Source organism: Phacochoerus africanus, chromosome 5 (genome assembly GCF_016906955.1).
Source record: "Phacochoerus africanus isolate WHEZ1 chromosome 5, ROS_Pafr_v1, whole genome shotgun sequence".
Lineage (NCBI taxonomy): Eukaryota > Metazoa > Chordata > Mammalia > Artiodactyla > Suidae > Phacochoerus > Phacochoerus africanus.
Window position 1 is genome coordinate 30,021,971 of NC_062548.1, and position 13,778 is coordinate 30,035,748.

General features: G+C 47.6%; 1 protein-coding gene across 1 annotated transcript in view; it reads right to left on the reverse strand.

Moving 5' to 3' along the window:
- Positions 1-13,778, reverse strand: part of VPS35L (VPS35 endosomal protein sorting factor like) — a 115,553-nt gene that overhangs the window by 70,989 nt on the left and 30,786 nt on the right. The window contains exon 9 of the mRNA XM_047780388.1: positions 6,564-6,623. Coding sequence (XP_047636344.1) covers positions 6,564-6,623 — 60 coding nt within the window. The remainder of the gene's footprint in view (positions 1-6,563; positions 6,624-13,778) is intronic.

Genomic DNA, 13,778 nt, shown 5'->3' on the forward strand with positions numbered 1-13,778 from the left:
AAAGTAAAAAATAAAAACAAGTAAATATCACATGGACCAGACTTTGAAACCAAGACCCTGAGGTGAGAAACTAGACAGAGGGAGGCTGCCAGCTTTATACGGGCACAAGGACTTGAGTCACCTTGTGGTTAAGCTGCCACTTTCCCCCATTATCCGTTCCCTCTTTAATAATAGAACTTACATTTTCTGCTGGGCACAGGGCCACCCATGCAGCTCTGTGTGCCCTGGGCTCAAGTTCTGCTTCCAGGATATAAACAGAAATGCAATGTCTGGGAATTTGCTGTAAGGGAAGGGGCTTGACCTCCACTCTTTCTTCCTTCCTGCTGGCCGGAATGCAGATGCAATGGCTGGAACCTCCACTACCATCCTGAACCACAAGAGTGAGATAGAACCTGGGATGGCTGGCACCACGAGCTGGCTGCTCTGCTAGCCCTGATCTTTTTTGTTGTGATTTTGAGTTTTCTGGCACTGCCAACCAGGCCCAAGCATGACATACATCTTAATAAGGAATGGAAAAGGGTATGAAAAAAAAGAAAACAAAAACAAACACAAAATCTGGTCAACACCAATAAGGCCCTTGTTGACCTCCCACTGCGAAAATGATTTCTTCTAAACATGGGAGCCTGATTCCACCACTCGATGTGCTTTTATATTTGTTGGATTCAATCAACATGGGCGTAATTAATTACTTTTTTTTTTTTTTTTGCCGTAGCCACAGCATGCAGACATTCCTGGGTCAGGGCTTGAACCCATGTCACAGCAGTGACCCAAGCTACAGCAGTGACAATGCCAGATCCTTAACCCGCTGAGCTACCAGGGAACTCCTACTTTCGAACACAGCCAATGAATGTTAGCTTGTTGGTCTCATCTTGTTGTCCAGTGGGTCGCTTTTGTCCCTGCTTCTACTTTCTGCTACTTGGTGGCACACCATGAAGGTGATCAAAATACCTGTGGAATCAGCCAAAAGATAAAATTCTAGGTATCTCACTAGCAGAGAACAGTCATTCATCACAAGTGCAGATACTAGGGAATTGCAATCTCAAGTATTTACCTGTTTTTAGATGTTCTGGCATGCTTCATTCATTTGAAAATTTTTTACTTGCCATTTTCAAAAGGAAGGGAAATTACCATTTTTCCCTTTCCTGGCCTGAACCAGTGCAGCACTTAAAAGTAACTTTCTTTCAAGTTCTAAGAGATCCAGACCAGAAAAGATAAGTTATTCTTAAATCCATTTTGTCAGTCTTGCCTTTTGGAAAAGGGACGGGAGGAGTTAATTTCCCTTCCTTTGACTGAATCGTGTGCCTTAAGACCCAAAAGCAAAAATAAGTCTCTAAGGTCATTTAATAAAATCCCTCACTTTCCAGTCGAGGGAATGCAGGTGCAGAAAAGGGTGAGACGACAGTGATTCAGGCTGCCCAAGAGAGCCGGACATCACACTTAAAGGCAGGTGGCCCCGTGTGTACACACTGACTACAAGCTACACAATAATCTGCAGATACAATTGAGAAGCTTTAGGCTTTCCTGTCAGCTGAAGGAATAATTGAGGAAAAAGATTATGTTATTCAGGACTTTAAAAAAAAAATTTTTTTTTTTTTGTCTTTTTAGGGCCACACCTGCGGCATATGGAGGTTCCCAGGCTAGGGGTCCAATCAGAACTGTAGCCACCAGAGCCACAGCAACGCAGGATCCAAGCCACATCTGTGACCTATACCACAGCTCATGGCAACACTGGATCCTTAACCCACTGAGCGAGGCCAGGGATCAAACCCGCATCCTCGCGGATGAGAGCTGGGTTCATTCACCGCTGAGCCACGGAACTCGAGAACTTTAAAATTTTATAGAAAAAGTAAATGAATAAAACTGGAAGGAAAAATATGTTACAGCAAACTCAATCTTACATTCCTTTACTTCATCTGCTCCACATGAATGTTTCAGGCTCTGGGGAGCTAAGAGTACATAAGAGAGACCCTGCCCTCAGGAAGCTCACATTCCAGTGGGGAAAGAGCACTGTCAACACAGAAAAGAATAAGCAGGCAAACAAATAAGATAATATAGAACAGCAGTCAACACCACGAAAGATGAAAAACTAGGTATAGCAAAGAGTGTTAGGTTAGTTTCATGAAATAGGGTGATGGTCAGAGAAGGCTCCTGCAGATGCAGCACTTGAGCCAAGCCCTGAATTATAAAAAAGGAGCCAACCATGCTCAGATGTGGAGGAAATGCACTCCCAGAGGCAGAAACAGCATGTGCAAAGGCCCTGCGGCAGGTAGGACCTCTGGTGCGGTCAAAGAATGGGAAAGGGAGCCACACTGGTGAGGGCAGGAAGGGAGAAACGGCTATCACAACCATAGTCATGCAGGGTTGTGGTCCTGGTGAGGCGTCCGAGGGGTTTTTTTAAGTGTGACAGAAACTTCCTGGAGCATCCTGAGTGGAAGAATGACATGCCATGACACGATTTTTACTTCAGCACTGGGGCTGCTACATGGAGAATGAATTCCGCGCTTGGAAACTAACTCCAAAGAGACTCTGATGTAACAAAGGGCAGAGAGATTTTCTTCTGGCTCCCTCTTATTTATCTTTCATGGTGCTTCTTTTTTCAACCCTGAGTTCTGTGGCTATTTTAGGAGAAGGGAGGAGACTAGTGAGTCTAGTCCTCTTTCATTTGCCAAGTCGCTACCCTGGCAGTGAGAGGTGTCTTTACATAACAGTGCTTATAGGGGGGACTGAAAGGCCAGGTCAGTTAAGGATGCTGCTTAGCCAGATGCAGCCTACATCAGACACGGGGAAAGGAAGACAGCGAGGCCCACGGGTGATGATGAAAACCACCACACAATAAACCCACGTCCCTTCTCCCAAGTTGGAAACAAAATTGCTTTATCCCTTGGAATACATCATCGCCTCACTCAGAGGCTGGATTAGGAAAATGTTGGGGAAAAAATGACCACATCTAGTAGCATGTACTTTCTGTGAACCCAAAGGGCACTGGTATCTTTCTGAGCTCATAAGAGATCAGCTTTAGTTAAAAGTCCTGAAGGTAAAGGGCTCAAATACTAAGTTCACCATCAGAATGTGATTCAAATGGAAAGAATGAGTTCACATGCCGCCGGACTTCTCTCTCTGCATAATTTCTTTTGCAGAATGCTGCACAGTAGATTTCAAAAGCTTACTTCACAATTATTGTTAAGACTTGCCCCAGAGTTCCCGCTGTGGCTTGGCGGTAATGAACCTGACTAGTAACCATGAGGACCCGGGTTCGATCCCTGGCCTCGCTCAGTGGGTTGAGGATTTGGTGTTGCCGTGAACTGTGGTGTAGGCTGCAGATGCGGCTTGGATCTGGTGTTGCTGTGGCTGTGGGGTAGGCCGGCAGCTATAGGGAGCTTCCATACGCTATGGGTAAGGCCCTAAAAAAAATAGTCATCCCAAGATTACTGATGTTTTTGAGAAAAGTCTGTCCCTTTCCCTTTCAGGTTCTTGGAAATGGAAAGAACACATGCAGATTTTATCTGCAAGGGGGAAAATAAAATTATTTTCAAGAAAACAGAAGCCTGATTTGCATCACTCAAGGTTAAAAAAAAAAAAAAAAAAGGTTAGAAAACCCCTACCTAGGTTTAATTCTGTCTGCAGACTGTAGAGTTTACAGGTGCCAGGATAGTACATGGAAGAAAAGCTGACAAGCGTAGTTAAAACATATGTAGGGAGGGAAGAATTTAGTGATAAACATGCTAATATATTTAGACAAGAACTAAAAGTGAACATGAAAATAGTCTTATTTTTTTTGGCTGCACCCACAGTAAGTGGAAGTTCCTAGGCTAGGAACTGAACCCACGCCACAACTGCAACCTGCGCCAAAATTATGGTGATGCCAGGTCCTTAACCCGCTGTGCCACAGGGGAACTTCCAAAAATAGCCTTTTAGTTTGAACTTTCATAGTTTAGGTAGAGAGAAAGTTACCAGTAATTTTTCCTTAACTAGCCCTAAAATGCTGTTTGGTAGTTAGCGAAAACTGAGAGGGAGGAAAATTATTGTAGTCAATGCAAACACAAATGCCTCTGGGGGCCGGGCAGGGATTATAAATAGTTTTAAGTAGTTAGGTATACAGCATTAGGAAGAAGTAGGACCTATATCAAACAGCATTTTTAAAACTACTATTATAGGCAAAGAAAACCCCTACCTAGGTTTAATTCTGTCTGCAGACTGTAGAGTTTACAGGTGCCAGGATAGTACATGGAAGAAAAGCTGACAAGGGTATAGTTAAAACGTATGTTGCCCAATTTCCCAAATCCCCAGGCAGAGAGGAGGCCCTTCCATTCAGGCCCCTGAGAAGCCTAGAACAGGGGAGGAGCTGGTAAAACACATCACAGGTGTGGAATTCCCCCTGTAGTGCAGCAGATAAGGAGCCAGTGTTGTCTGCGCAGCGGCTCGAGTTGCTGCTGAGGCACTGGTTCGATCCTCAGCCCTGGGCAGAGGGTTCAGGATCTGGCATTGCATCAGCTGCGGCTCAGACCCAATCTGTGGCCTGGGAACTTCCATAAGCCATGGGTATGGTCTCTCTCTCTCTCTCTATCTCTCTCTTTCTCTCTATAATATATATACACACACATATCTCGATCAATCACAGGTATGACGTGGTGGAAGGAAGGTCTAGGGTGCTATCCAGTAGAAATACTGTATGAACCATATTCAAAAAGGTAAAACAAAACAGGTGAAATTTTAACAATATACTTCATTTAGCCCAATTCATCTAATATATCATTTCAACATGTAAGCAATGTAAAAATTAGAGTGATACTTTATGGTCTTTTATTTAAGTCTCTGAAATACAGTATATATATATATATATATATATATATATATATATATATATATACATATATATTTATACTCAGAGCACATCTCAGTTTGGACTGGCCACCTCTCTATGCTCAAGAGCCCCATGTGACCAGTGGCCACCGTACCGGACAGTGCAGGGCCAGCGCTCAGAGCCAGGCTCTCCTTAAGTGGTGGCAGGGCATGGTACGCCTGATTCTTCCCTGCTGGGTTTGCCTGCCTAGGGTGAGACAGGATGATTCCCAAGAGCTTTTCTAGTCCTAAAGGTCTGTAGAGTTTGGTTGTTCTGAGAAACATGCACATTACATCACTTTGACAATGTAGACAGATGGAACAATGCAGCAAGATGGGAGGAAAGTAAAAAAAGAAAGGAAACAGAGAGAAAGAAAGAGACAGAGACAGAGAGAGACAGGAAGTTAAAGAAAGAAAAAGAAAGATTAAAAAAGACAGGCAGAAGTTCCCGTCGTGGTGCATGAGAAATGAATCCGACTAGGAACCATGAGGTTTCGGGTTCGATCCCTGGCCTCACTCAGCAGGTTAAGGATCCAGCATTGCCGTGAGCTGTGGTGTAGGTCACAGATGAGACTTGGATCTGATGTTGCTGTGGCTGTGGTGTAGGCTGACGGCTACGGTTCTGACTCAACCCCTAGCCTGGGAACCTCCGTATGCTGCGGGTGAGGCACTAAAAAGCAAAAAAAAAAAAAAAAGATAGATAAACAGACAAAAAGAGGTCAAATTATGGGTTGCCATCACTGACGTCATTTCTTCAGCCTTCAGGGAAATCCTGCTGCTAGAAGCAGAAATTGGTGGCGCGGAGAGGGGGTGAGCTTGCTGTTCTAACTTGCACAGATAAGTCCGCCTCCTCTGAGCACCGCTAGGAACTTGAAAGGAGGAATCAGAGGGAAAGGGCGCTGTGACTGAGGGTTCCAGATTGCCGGCCTCCTCAGCATCATTTATAGGACAAAGGACTCTATGTGTGCTCTCGTTGTCTCATTCTAACCTCCTAAGAGTTTAAAACTGGGTGGCAATAAATGGAATGCAAACATCACTGGGGCAGAGACTGTAGATTCAAAGCATCTATCATGACTGATTTATTTGACACTTCTTTAATATATATATATATAAAGTTGGGTTTGTAAAGCAATTTGCTTCTTAGGAAAGACAGGAAAAATACTAAAATCTCAGTTGGTATAAAGGTTCAGCTGAATTTGACTGTAATATCTTTCCATGCCTGCAGATTCACATGACTTGCTCAAATCCCTAGTTTGTTTAAAAACCTCATGCTTGGAAGACAAAGGATCAGACATCTGTAAAGACATTTCTTTTATGTTTAACACAGCACAAAAAAAAAAATTTTTTTTTTTAACTTTATTTCGGGTCTCAATAAATCCTGCCTTGATATAAACTTTCTAACCCTTGGAGTTCCCATCGTGGCGCAGTGGTTAACGAATCCGACTAGGAACCATGAGGTTGCGGGTTCGGTCCCTGCCCTTGCTCAGTGGGTTAAGGATTCGGCGTTGCCGTGAGCTGTGGTGTAGGTTGCAGACGTGGCTCGGATCCCGCGTTGCTGTGGCTGTGGTGTAGGCCGGTGGCTACAGCTCCGATTTGACCCCTAGTCTGGGAACCTCCATATGCCGTGGGAGCAGCCCAAGAAATAGCAAAAAGACAAAAAAAAAAAAACTTTCTAATCCTGACTCTAGGGCGGAATCAAGTCCAGGGAGCAGCTATGACATTACCTGGTAAGACGCTGCGGTTATCCACACACATGGAAAAGATTCGCTCGTACACCAGCTTTCCTGGGGAGAAAAGGACATACGGTGTCAGCCTCACGCTCCTCATGAGCAAAAACCCTAAATTAATGTGCGTTAATTAGAGACACACAGGGGACCTCGCCCAAATGAGCTCCAACTGGTGACAGTATGCTGCCACCTAGTGGGATAAAGTTGTAGCCATGACTTTTAATTTCAGATTTTTTTAATTCAAAGAGGGGACTTTTATTTTCTGTGAGAGGCAGAAAAGTGACCTCATCAAGAAATGACAGGAGTTCTGGTTGTGGCACAGTGGAAATGAATCTGACTAGCATCCATAAGAATTCGGGTTTGATCCCTGGCCTCGGTCGGTGGGCTAAGGATCCAGTTACCATGAACTGTGGTGTATGTAGGTTGCAGACGCTGCTCAGATCCAGCATTGCTGTGGCTGTGGCTGTGGCTGTGGTGCTGGCCGGCAGCTGTAGCTCTGATCTGACCCCTAACCTGGGTACTTCCATATGCCATGGGTGTGGCCCGCAAAAAAAAAAAAGAAATAGAAATGACAGAATACAGGTTTCCATGGAGAAAGCCAGTCAAGCTAAGAGAGGCCCTCCCGCAGCGTGGGCTACTTACAATTACAATCACCTAAAGACACTTGCCAAAAATATTCCTTCCTGGGTCCACCTCAGAGCTAGTGAAAAAAGAATATTTTGGGGGTCGAGGACTAGAAATATAAATTTTGAATAACCTTGCTAGGAAGTTGTTATATATGCTCAAGTGTGGGAGAACTATTTTTTTTTTTTTCCTTTGGCTGTGCCCACAGCATATGGAAGTTCCTGGACCAGGGATCAGACCCGTGACCTGAGCTGCTGCAGTGATAATACCGGATCCTTAACCTTCTTCACCAAAAGGGAATTCCAAGTGTGAGAACTAGCGATTTAGGCAGGTACCATGGGTCTCTGCGCTAAAAATGACCTCAGGGGTGGGAATCTCTAGAAACTACCCAGAGCCTCCGTCTTCCCTTCTAAACCAGGGGGTCTCAGCTTTGGCCCAACACTCAGAGCACCTGGGGTGCTGAGGCCCGCGTCTACCCTCAGAGGGTCCAGCGTATATGGTCTGGGGTACAGCCGGATCATCGGAAGTGTTCTCAAAGCCCCCCAGGTGTGCAGGTGAGCTTCGGGACTACTGCCCCCAACTCTGGATTCAATTTAGAGGTTCCCAGGAAACCTCAGGGATCAAGCCCCGGTTTCTCAAAGCCACTCGCCTTTGCCCTCCTGGCAGGAAGTGTTTGGTTACCTGCAGTCTCAGGCTCCCCACGGCAGCCACACCTGCTGCCGAAAGAGGCCTCCTCTGGGATGACCCCAGAACTCCCAGCACTGGGACGACAGGCAGTTTACCTTGGCCATGACACAGCACAGCAAGCCACTAACTTCTCACACCTCCAAAGGACCCGGCATACAAGAACGCAATGTCTGGAGTTCCCATGGTGGCACAGCGGAAACGAATGCGACTAGGAACCATGAGGTTGTGGGTTCGATCCCTGGCCTCGCTCAGTGGGTTAAGGATCCCGAGTTGCCATGAGCTGTGGTGTAGGTCGCAGACAAGACTCAGATCTGGCGTTGCTGTGGCTGTGGTGTAGGCTGGCGGCAACAGCTCCGATTAGACCCCTGTTCTGGGAACCTCCAAATGCCACAGGTGTGGCCCTAAAAAGACAAAAGACAAAAAAAGAGAGAGAATGCAATATCTTTACTTCCTTCAGTGTGCCATCTCTCTAAAACTGGCTTTTTTTTTTTTTTTTCTTTTTTAGGGCCATACCTGCAGCATACAGAAGTGCCCACCACAGCCATAGCAAGGCAGGATCCGAGCCGCATTTTGACCTACACCACAGCTCATGGCAATGTCAGTCCTTAACCCACTGGGCAAGGCCAGAGATCGAACCTGCATCCTCATGGATCCTAGTCAGACCCGTTAACCACTGAGCCACAAAGGGAACTCCTCTAAAACTAGCTCTTTTAAAAAAACAGGAAAACATAATTTCTCCACAGTTCCCTTGTGACTCAGCAGAGTAAGGATCAGCCTTTTCACTGCAGTGTCTTGGGTTGCTACTGTGGCAAGGGTTTCATCTCTGGCCCAGGAATTTTCATGGGCCTCGGGCGCAGCCAAAAATATTTTTTTTTAGGTTTTTTTTTTTAATTTTTTTTTTAAATTTTGTTGTTGTTGTTGTTGTTGTTGCTATTTCTTGGGCCGCTCCCGCGGCATATGGAGGTTCCCAGGCTAGGGGTCGAATCGGAGCTGTAGCCACCGGCCTACGCCAGAGCCACAGCAACGCGGGATCCGAGCCACATCTGCAACCTACACCACAGCTCACGGCAACGCCGGATCCTTAACCCACTGAGCAAGGGCAGGGACCGAACCCGCAACCTCATGGTTCCTAGTCGGATTCGTTAACCACTGCGCCATGACGGGAACTCCTTTTTTTAGTTTTTAAAAAGAGAAAACACAATTTCTATATTTCACTTTCATATTCTAAGACGCCTTTAACTAGAGAATTTTTTTTTTTTCTTTGTCTTTTGTCTTTTTTAGGGCCTCACCCATGGCACATGGAGGTTCCCAGGCCAGGGGTCGAATCCAAGCTGCAGCTGCCAGCCTACATCACAGTTCGTGGGATCCAAGCCACGTCTGCGACCTACACCACAGCTCACAGATCCTTAATCCACTGAGCAAGGCCAGGAATCGAACCTGCATCCTCAAGGATACTAGTCAGGTTCGTGAACCACTGGGCCACGACACGACGGGAAGTCCTAGAGAATCATTTTTGACCAAAGGAGTTTGGTGATATTTTTCTTTGCTGAGTCAGTGGCCAACTATTTTGAGAAATAATACCTGATCCTAGATTTATTTCCTTTCTTGATAATTTCTTATAAATCAAGGGCCCTAAAGTAGATCAATGACAACAGCTAACGTTTTCGGAGCACCGCCCTTTGTGCCTGGCACGGTTCCAAGTTGGTTACACTGATCCTGCAAGGAACACATCATACGCTTCCTACATATTCTCTCACTGAATTCTTCTGCATGAAATCCCCAGAGGCAGGGTCTGTGAGGCCCACTGCTCCAGGGAAGAAACCAAGGCTCAAGTTCACATAACCCTGGCGGAGGAGAGACAAGGGATGAAGGTGGGGAGACACCAGAGCCCCAGCCCTGTGCTGCCTCCAAGGAAATCCCATCGAAAGTGCAGCCACGCCTGTGTGCTACAGATGCCCGGGGCCGCTCCCCACATCCCTGCCCAACTCGAGGCTCCACCCTTGACCACCGAACACCTGCTCCCCTGCAGACACACCCTCCTGCGGAGCGCAGTAACAGCGGCGCACGCCCGATGGACCACAGCACTCCAAGCTGCCACCCAAGCAAAGCCAGTCTCGCTCCATTTTTATTTCATTTTATTTTGCTTTTTTAGGGCCGCACCCACAGCATATGAAGGTTCCCAGGCTACAGATCAATTGGAGCTGCAGCTGCCAGTCTACACAACGACCACAGCCATGGCCACAGCCACATCAGACCTGAGCAGTGTCTGCAACCTATACCACAGCTCACGGCAAAGACAGATCCTTAACCCACTGAGCGAGGCCAGGGATCAAACCCGAAACCTCATGGTTCCTAGTCAGACTCGTTTCCGACGCGCCACCACAGGAACTCCCACTTTGTTTTTAAAAGGCGAAAACTCCTCACAAGCCCTAAAGCGTCCCCACGTGTCCTGGAGCACCTGCACACAGGCTGCCTCGTGGTCCTGGGAAGAGCTACCTGCATTGGATCCAGACCTGGGCACTCCTAAGAGCGCTGTGAGTATGCCCACTGTTCAAAATTTTACACGGCTGCAGAAGGAAATGAATGATGTTTCTCTCTCAGCCTGTCCCACCCAGATCACAGCCCCAGCCTCTGTCTGAGGGCCCCACTCTTGATAGTTTCTTTCGTATCTTTCCAATGTTTCTTTAGGCAAATACATGTGAATACAACTGAGTATATGATTTCTTGCCTCCTTTTCTACACAAAACAGGACATCCTCTACAGCGATCCTGCACCTTGAGCTTTTCATGTGATGACATACCCCGGGGATCCTTCTGCATGGGACCCCGAGCCATCCTCACTCTTTCTCAGAGGCCTCCTAGTTCTCCATTGTACAGACATGCTGTCATCTGTTTCACTGCTCCCCTATGGATGGTCACTCAGGTTGCTGAGATGAATTCTCAGAGGTGAAGTTGATGGGTCAGAGGTACTGACATTTGTAGTTTTCATGGAAAGAAGTTCCCCCATGAGCCAAGTTCAACAGCAATAAAGCAGGTGCTTTGCCTGCAGAGAGAGAACTCAATGAGTTCCAGCTCCACCCCTCACTACCCTGGGGACCCGGGCAAGCTGCTTTACTTCCTGTGCTTCAGGTTCCTCTTCTGTGAAATGGGGGGAAATACAGACCCTACCTCATGGAGCCGCGATGAGGTCCGTGTGACTGAATATCACGGGAGCTCCGAGGACAGAGTCAGGCCCAAGGACATTATTTGCTGGGGGTTTATCCCCGTTAGTCTCAACTCCCAGCCTAGGTCACCACCGGGACACAGCGAGGATGGCAGGCATCTACACCCGCTCCTGGCTGGCTGAGGTGTGCAGAGGCTGGCAGAAGGGATGCCCCCAATTCTCACAAGGCTAACCTCTCGATCCGGCCGGGCTGGCAGGCTCATCAGCGGCCCAGAGCTAGGGTCAGCTCTAGGATGCTGACTCATGCAAAACCAACTGGCAGGAGGCTGGCGAGGGAAACCACAAGGCCAGGGTGTTAACTCACCAGGAGAAACAGAACTGTCAGGAGAACCGGCCACAGCCACTGGCCTCCCTCGCTGGTTGAAGTCCTCGCCCCCCCCGGGGGCAGGTGGGGTGTGAGGATTAGCTGAGGCCCAGGCGCTGTGTGACTTGATGTCTATTCTGAGAGCCTCATGCACCATCCACTCAGGATCCCTTCCTGCTTCTCCACCACGTCCCCGGGTCCAGGCCACCCTCATTTTTCACATCGGCCTCCCAACTGGGTCCCTCCCTTGCCCTCAAGCTACAGTTAAGTCTCAACAAGGCAGTCACTGGGAGCCCATTAAAACCCAAATCAGGGAGTTCCTGGCATGTTCATTAGTGGTAACGAACCCAACTAGTCTCCATGAAGATCCAGGTTCGATCCCTGGCCTCGCTCAGTGGGTTGGGGATCCGGTGCGGCCGTGAACTGTGGTGTGGGTCACAGGTGAGGCTCGGATCCCACGTTGCCATGGCTGTGGCATAGGCCAGCAGTGTAGCTCAGATTCTATCCCCTAGCCTGGGAATCTCCAAGCTGCAGGTGCAGCCATAAAAAGAAAACAAAAAAAAAAATCAGAAATTCTTCTACCTTCTCTGCTTCACCCCCCCACCCCACCCCCACCATGGCTCCTCACACCCTCAGGGTCAAAGTCCAAGTCCTTATCATGGCCTCTGTGACCCAGCAGGCTCTCTGGCCATGGCAGCTCCTGGGCTACCACCCTCGTCCCCACCCCTGCTCACACCCTTCCAGCCACCCTGCCCTCTCCGTTCTCCTGCCAGGCCTGCTCCCACCCCTGGGGTCTTTGCATCAGCTGTTTCTAGATCCTAACCTGGCCCCACAATGCCAGCATGTGACTCAGCTCTCACCCCCTTCAAGTACTTGCACACACATCAGCTTCCCAGGCCTTCTCTGAAAATGCGATTTAAAAGCGCAGCCCCAGCAATCCCGCTCCGGAGCCTCTATCCAGAGAAAACCATGACGCGAAAAGACACATGTACTTCAGTGTTCACGGCAGCACTATACACAATAGCCAAGACATGGAAACAACCCAAATGTCCATCAACAGAGGAGCAGATCAAGAAGATGTGGTACATATACACAATGGAATATTACTCAGCTATTAAAAGGAAAGAGGGGAGTTCCCGTCATGGCTCAGTGGCTAATGAATCCGACTAGGAACCATGAAGTTGCAGGTTCGATCCCTGGCCTTGCTCAGTGGGTTAAGGATCCAGTGTTGCTGTGAGCTGTGGTATAAGCCAGCGGCTACAGCTCCGATTGGACCCCTAGCCTGGGAACCTCCCTATGCCGCAGGCACGGCCCTAGAAAAGACCAAAAAAAAAAAAAAAAGAAAGAAAAGAAAAAAAGAAAGAACGGCATTTGCAGCAACACGGACAGACCCAGATATTATCATGCTAAGTGAAGTCAGACAGTGAGACACCAACATCATGTGCTCTCACTTACACGTGGAATCTAAAAAAAGGACAGAATGAACTTCTTTGCAGAACGGATACTGACTCACAGACTTTGAAAAACTTATGGTTTCCAAAGGAGACAGATTGGGGGCTGGGGAAAGGGGCTGGGGGTTTGGGATGGAAATGATGTAAAATCGGGTTGTGATGATCATTGTACAACTATAAATGTAATAAAATTCATTGAGAAATTAAAAAAAAATTCATTGAGAAATTAAAAAAAAAAAAAAAGTGCAGCCCCACGCCCACCCCCTGCCACTTCCCTCACTTCCTCACTCTGCTCTGGTCTGGCTTTTTTTTTGTCTAACACACAATCGGTTTTACTTATTTGTTCTGTGAATTCTCTCTTGCTGTCCCAAAGGTGGGGATTTTTGTCCCATTTATGGATACATCCTCAGCTCCCAGCAATGCACGACACCCCCTCTTCCAGGTCATCTGAACCCGAAGGGCCTATCGTTTAGCTGGAACATCACTTTTTTGAGCCCAGGTGGTGCCTACTCCCCTTTCTTCTGGCAACAGCAGCACCCCTTTTCCTTTGGGGTAACCCATGTCTGGATAAACCACCTATGTCATTCCCCCAGATCCCAAACTGGCTCAGGGACTGAGTGTGATCCGGGCCAGGCCAATGAGATAGAATTCCAGGACTCCTGTTGAAAAGCTTGATTAAAAGGAGTTCCCACTGTGGCACAGCGGAAAGGAATCCGACTAGTATCCATGAGGATGCAGGTTTGATCCCTGGTCTCACTCAGTGGGTTGGGGAATCCAGCGTTGCCATGAGCGGTGGTGTAGGTTGCAGACGAGGCTTGGATCCTGAGTTGCTGTGGCTGAGGTGTAGGCCAGCAGCTATAGCTCCGATTCAACCCCTAGTTTGGGAACTTGCATATGCCACACGTGCAGCCCTAAAAAGCCGAA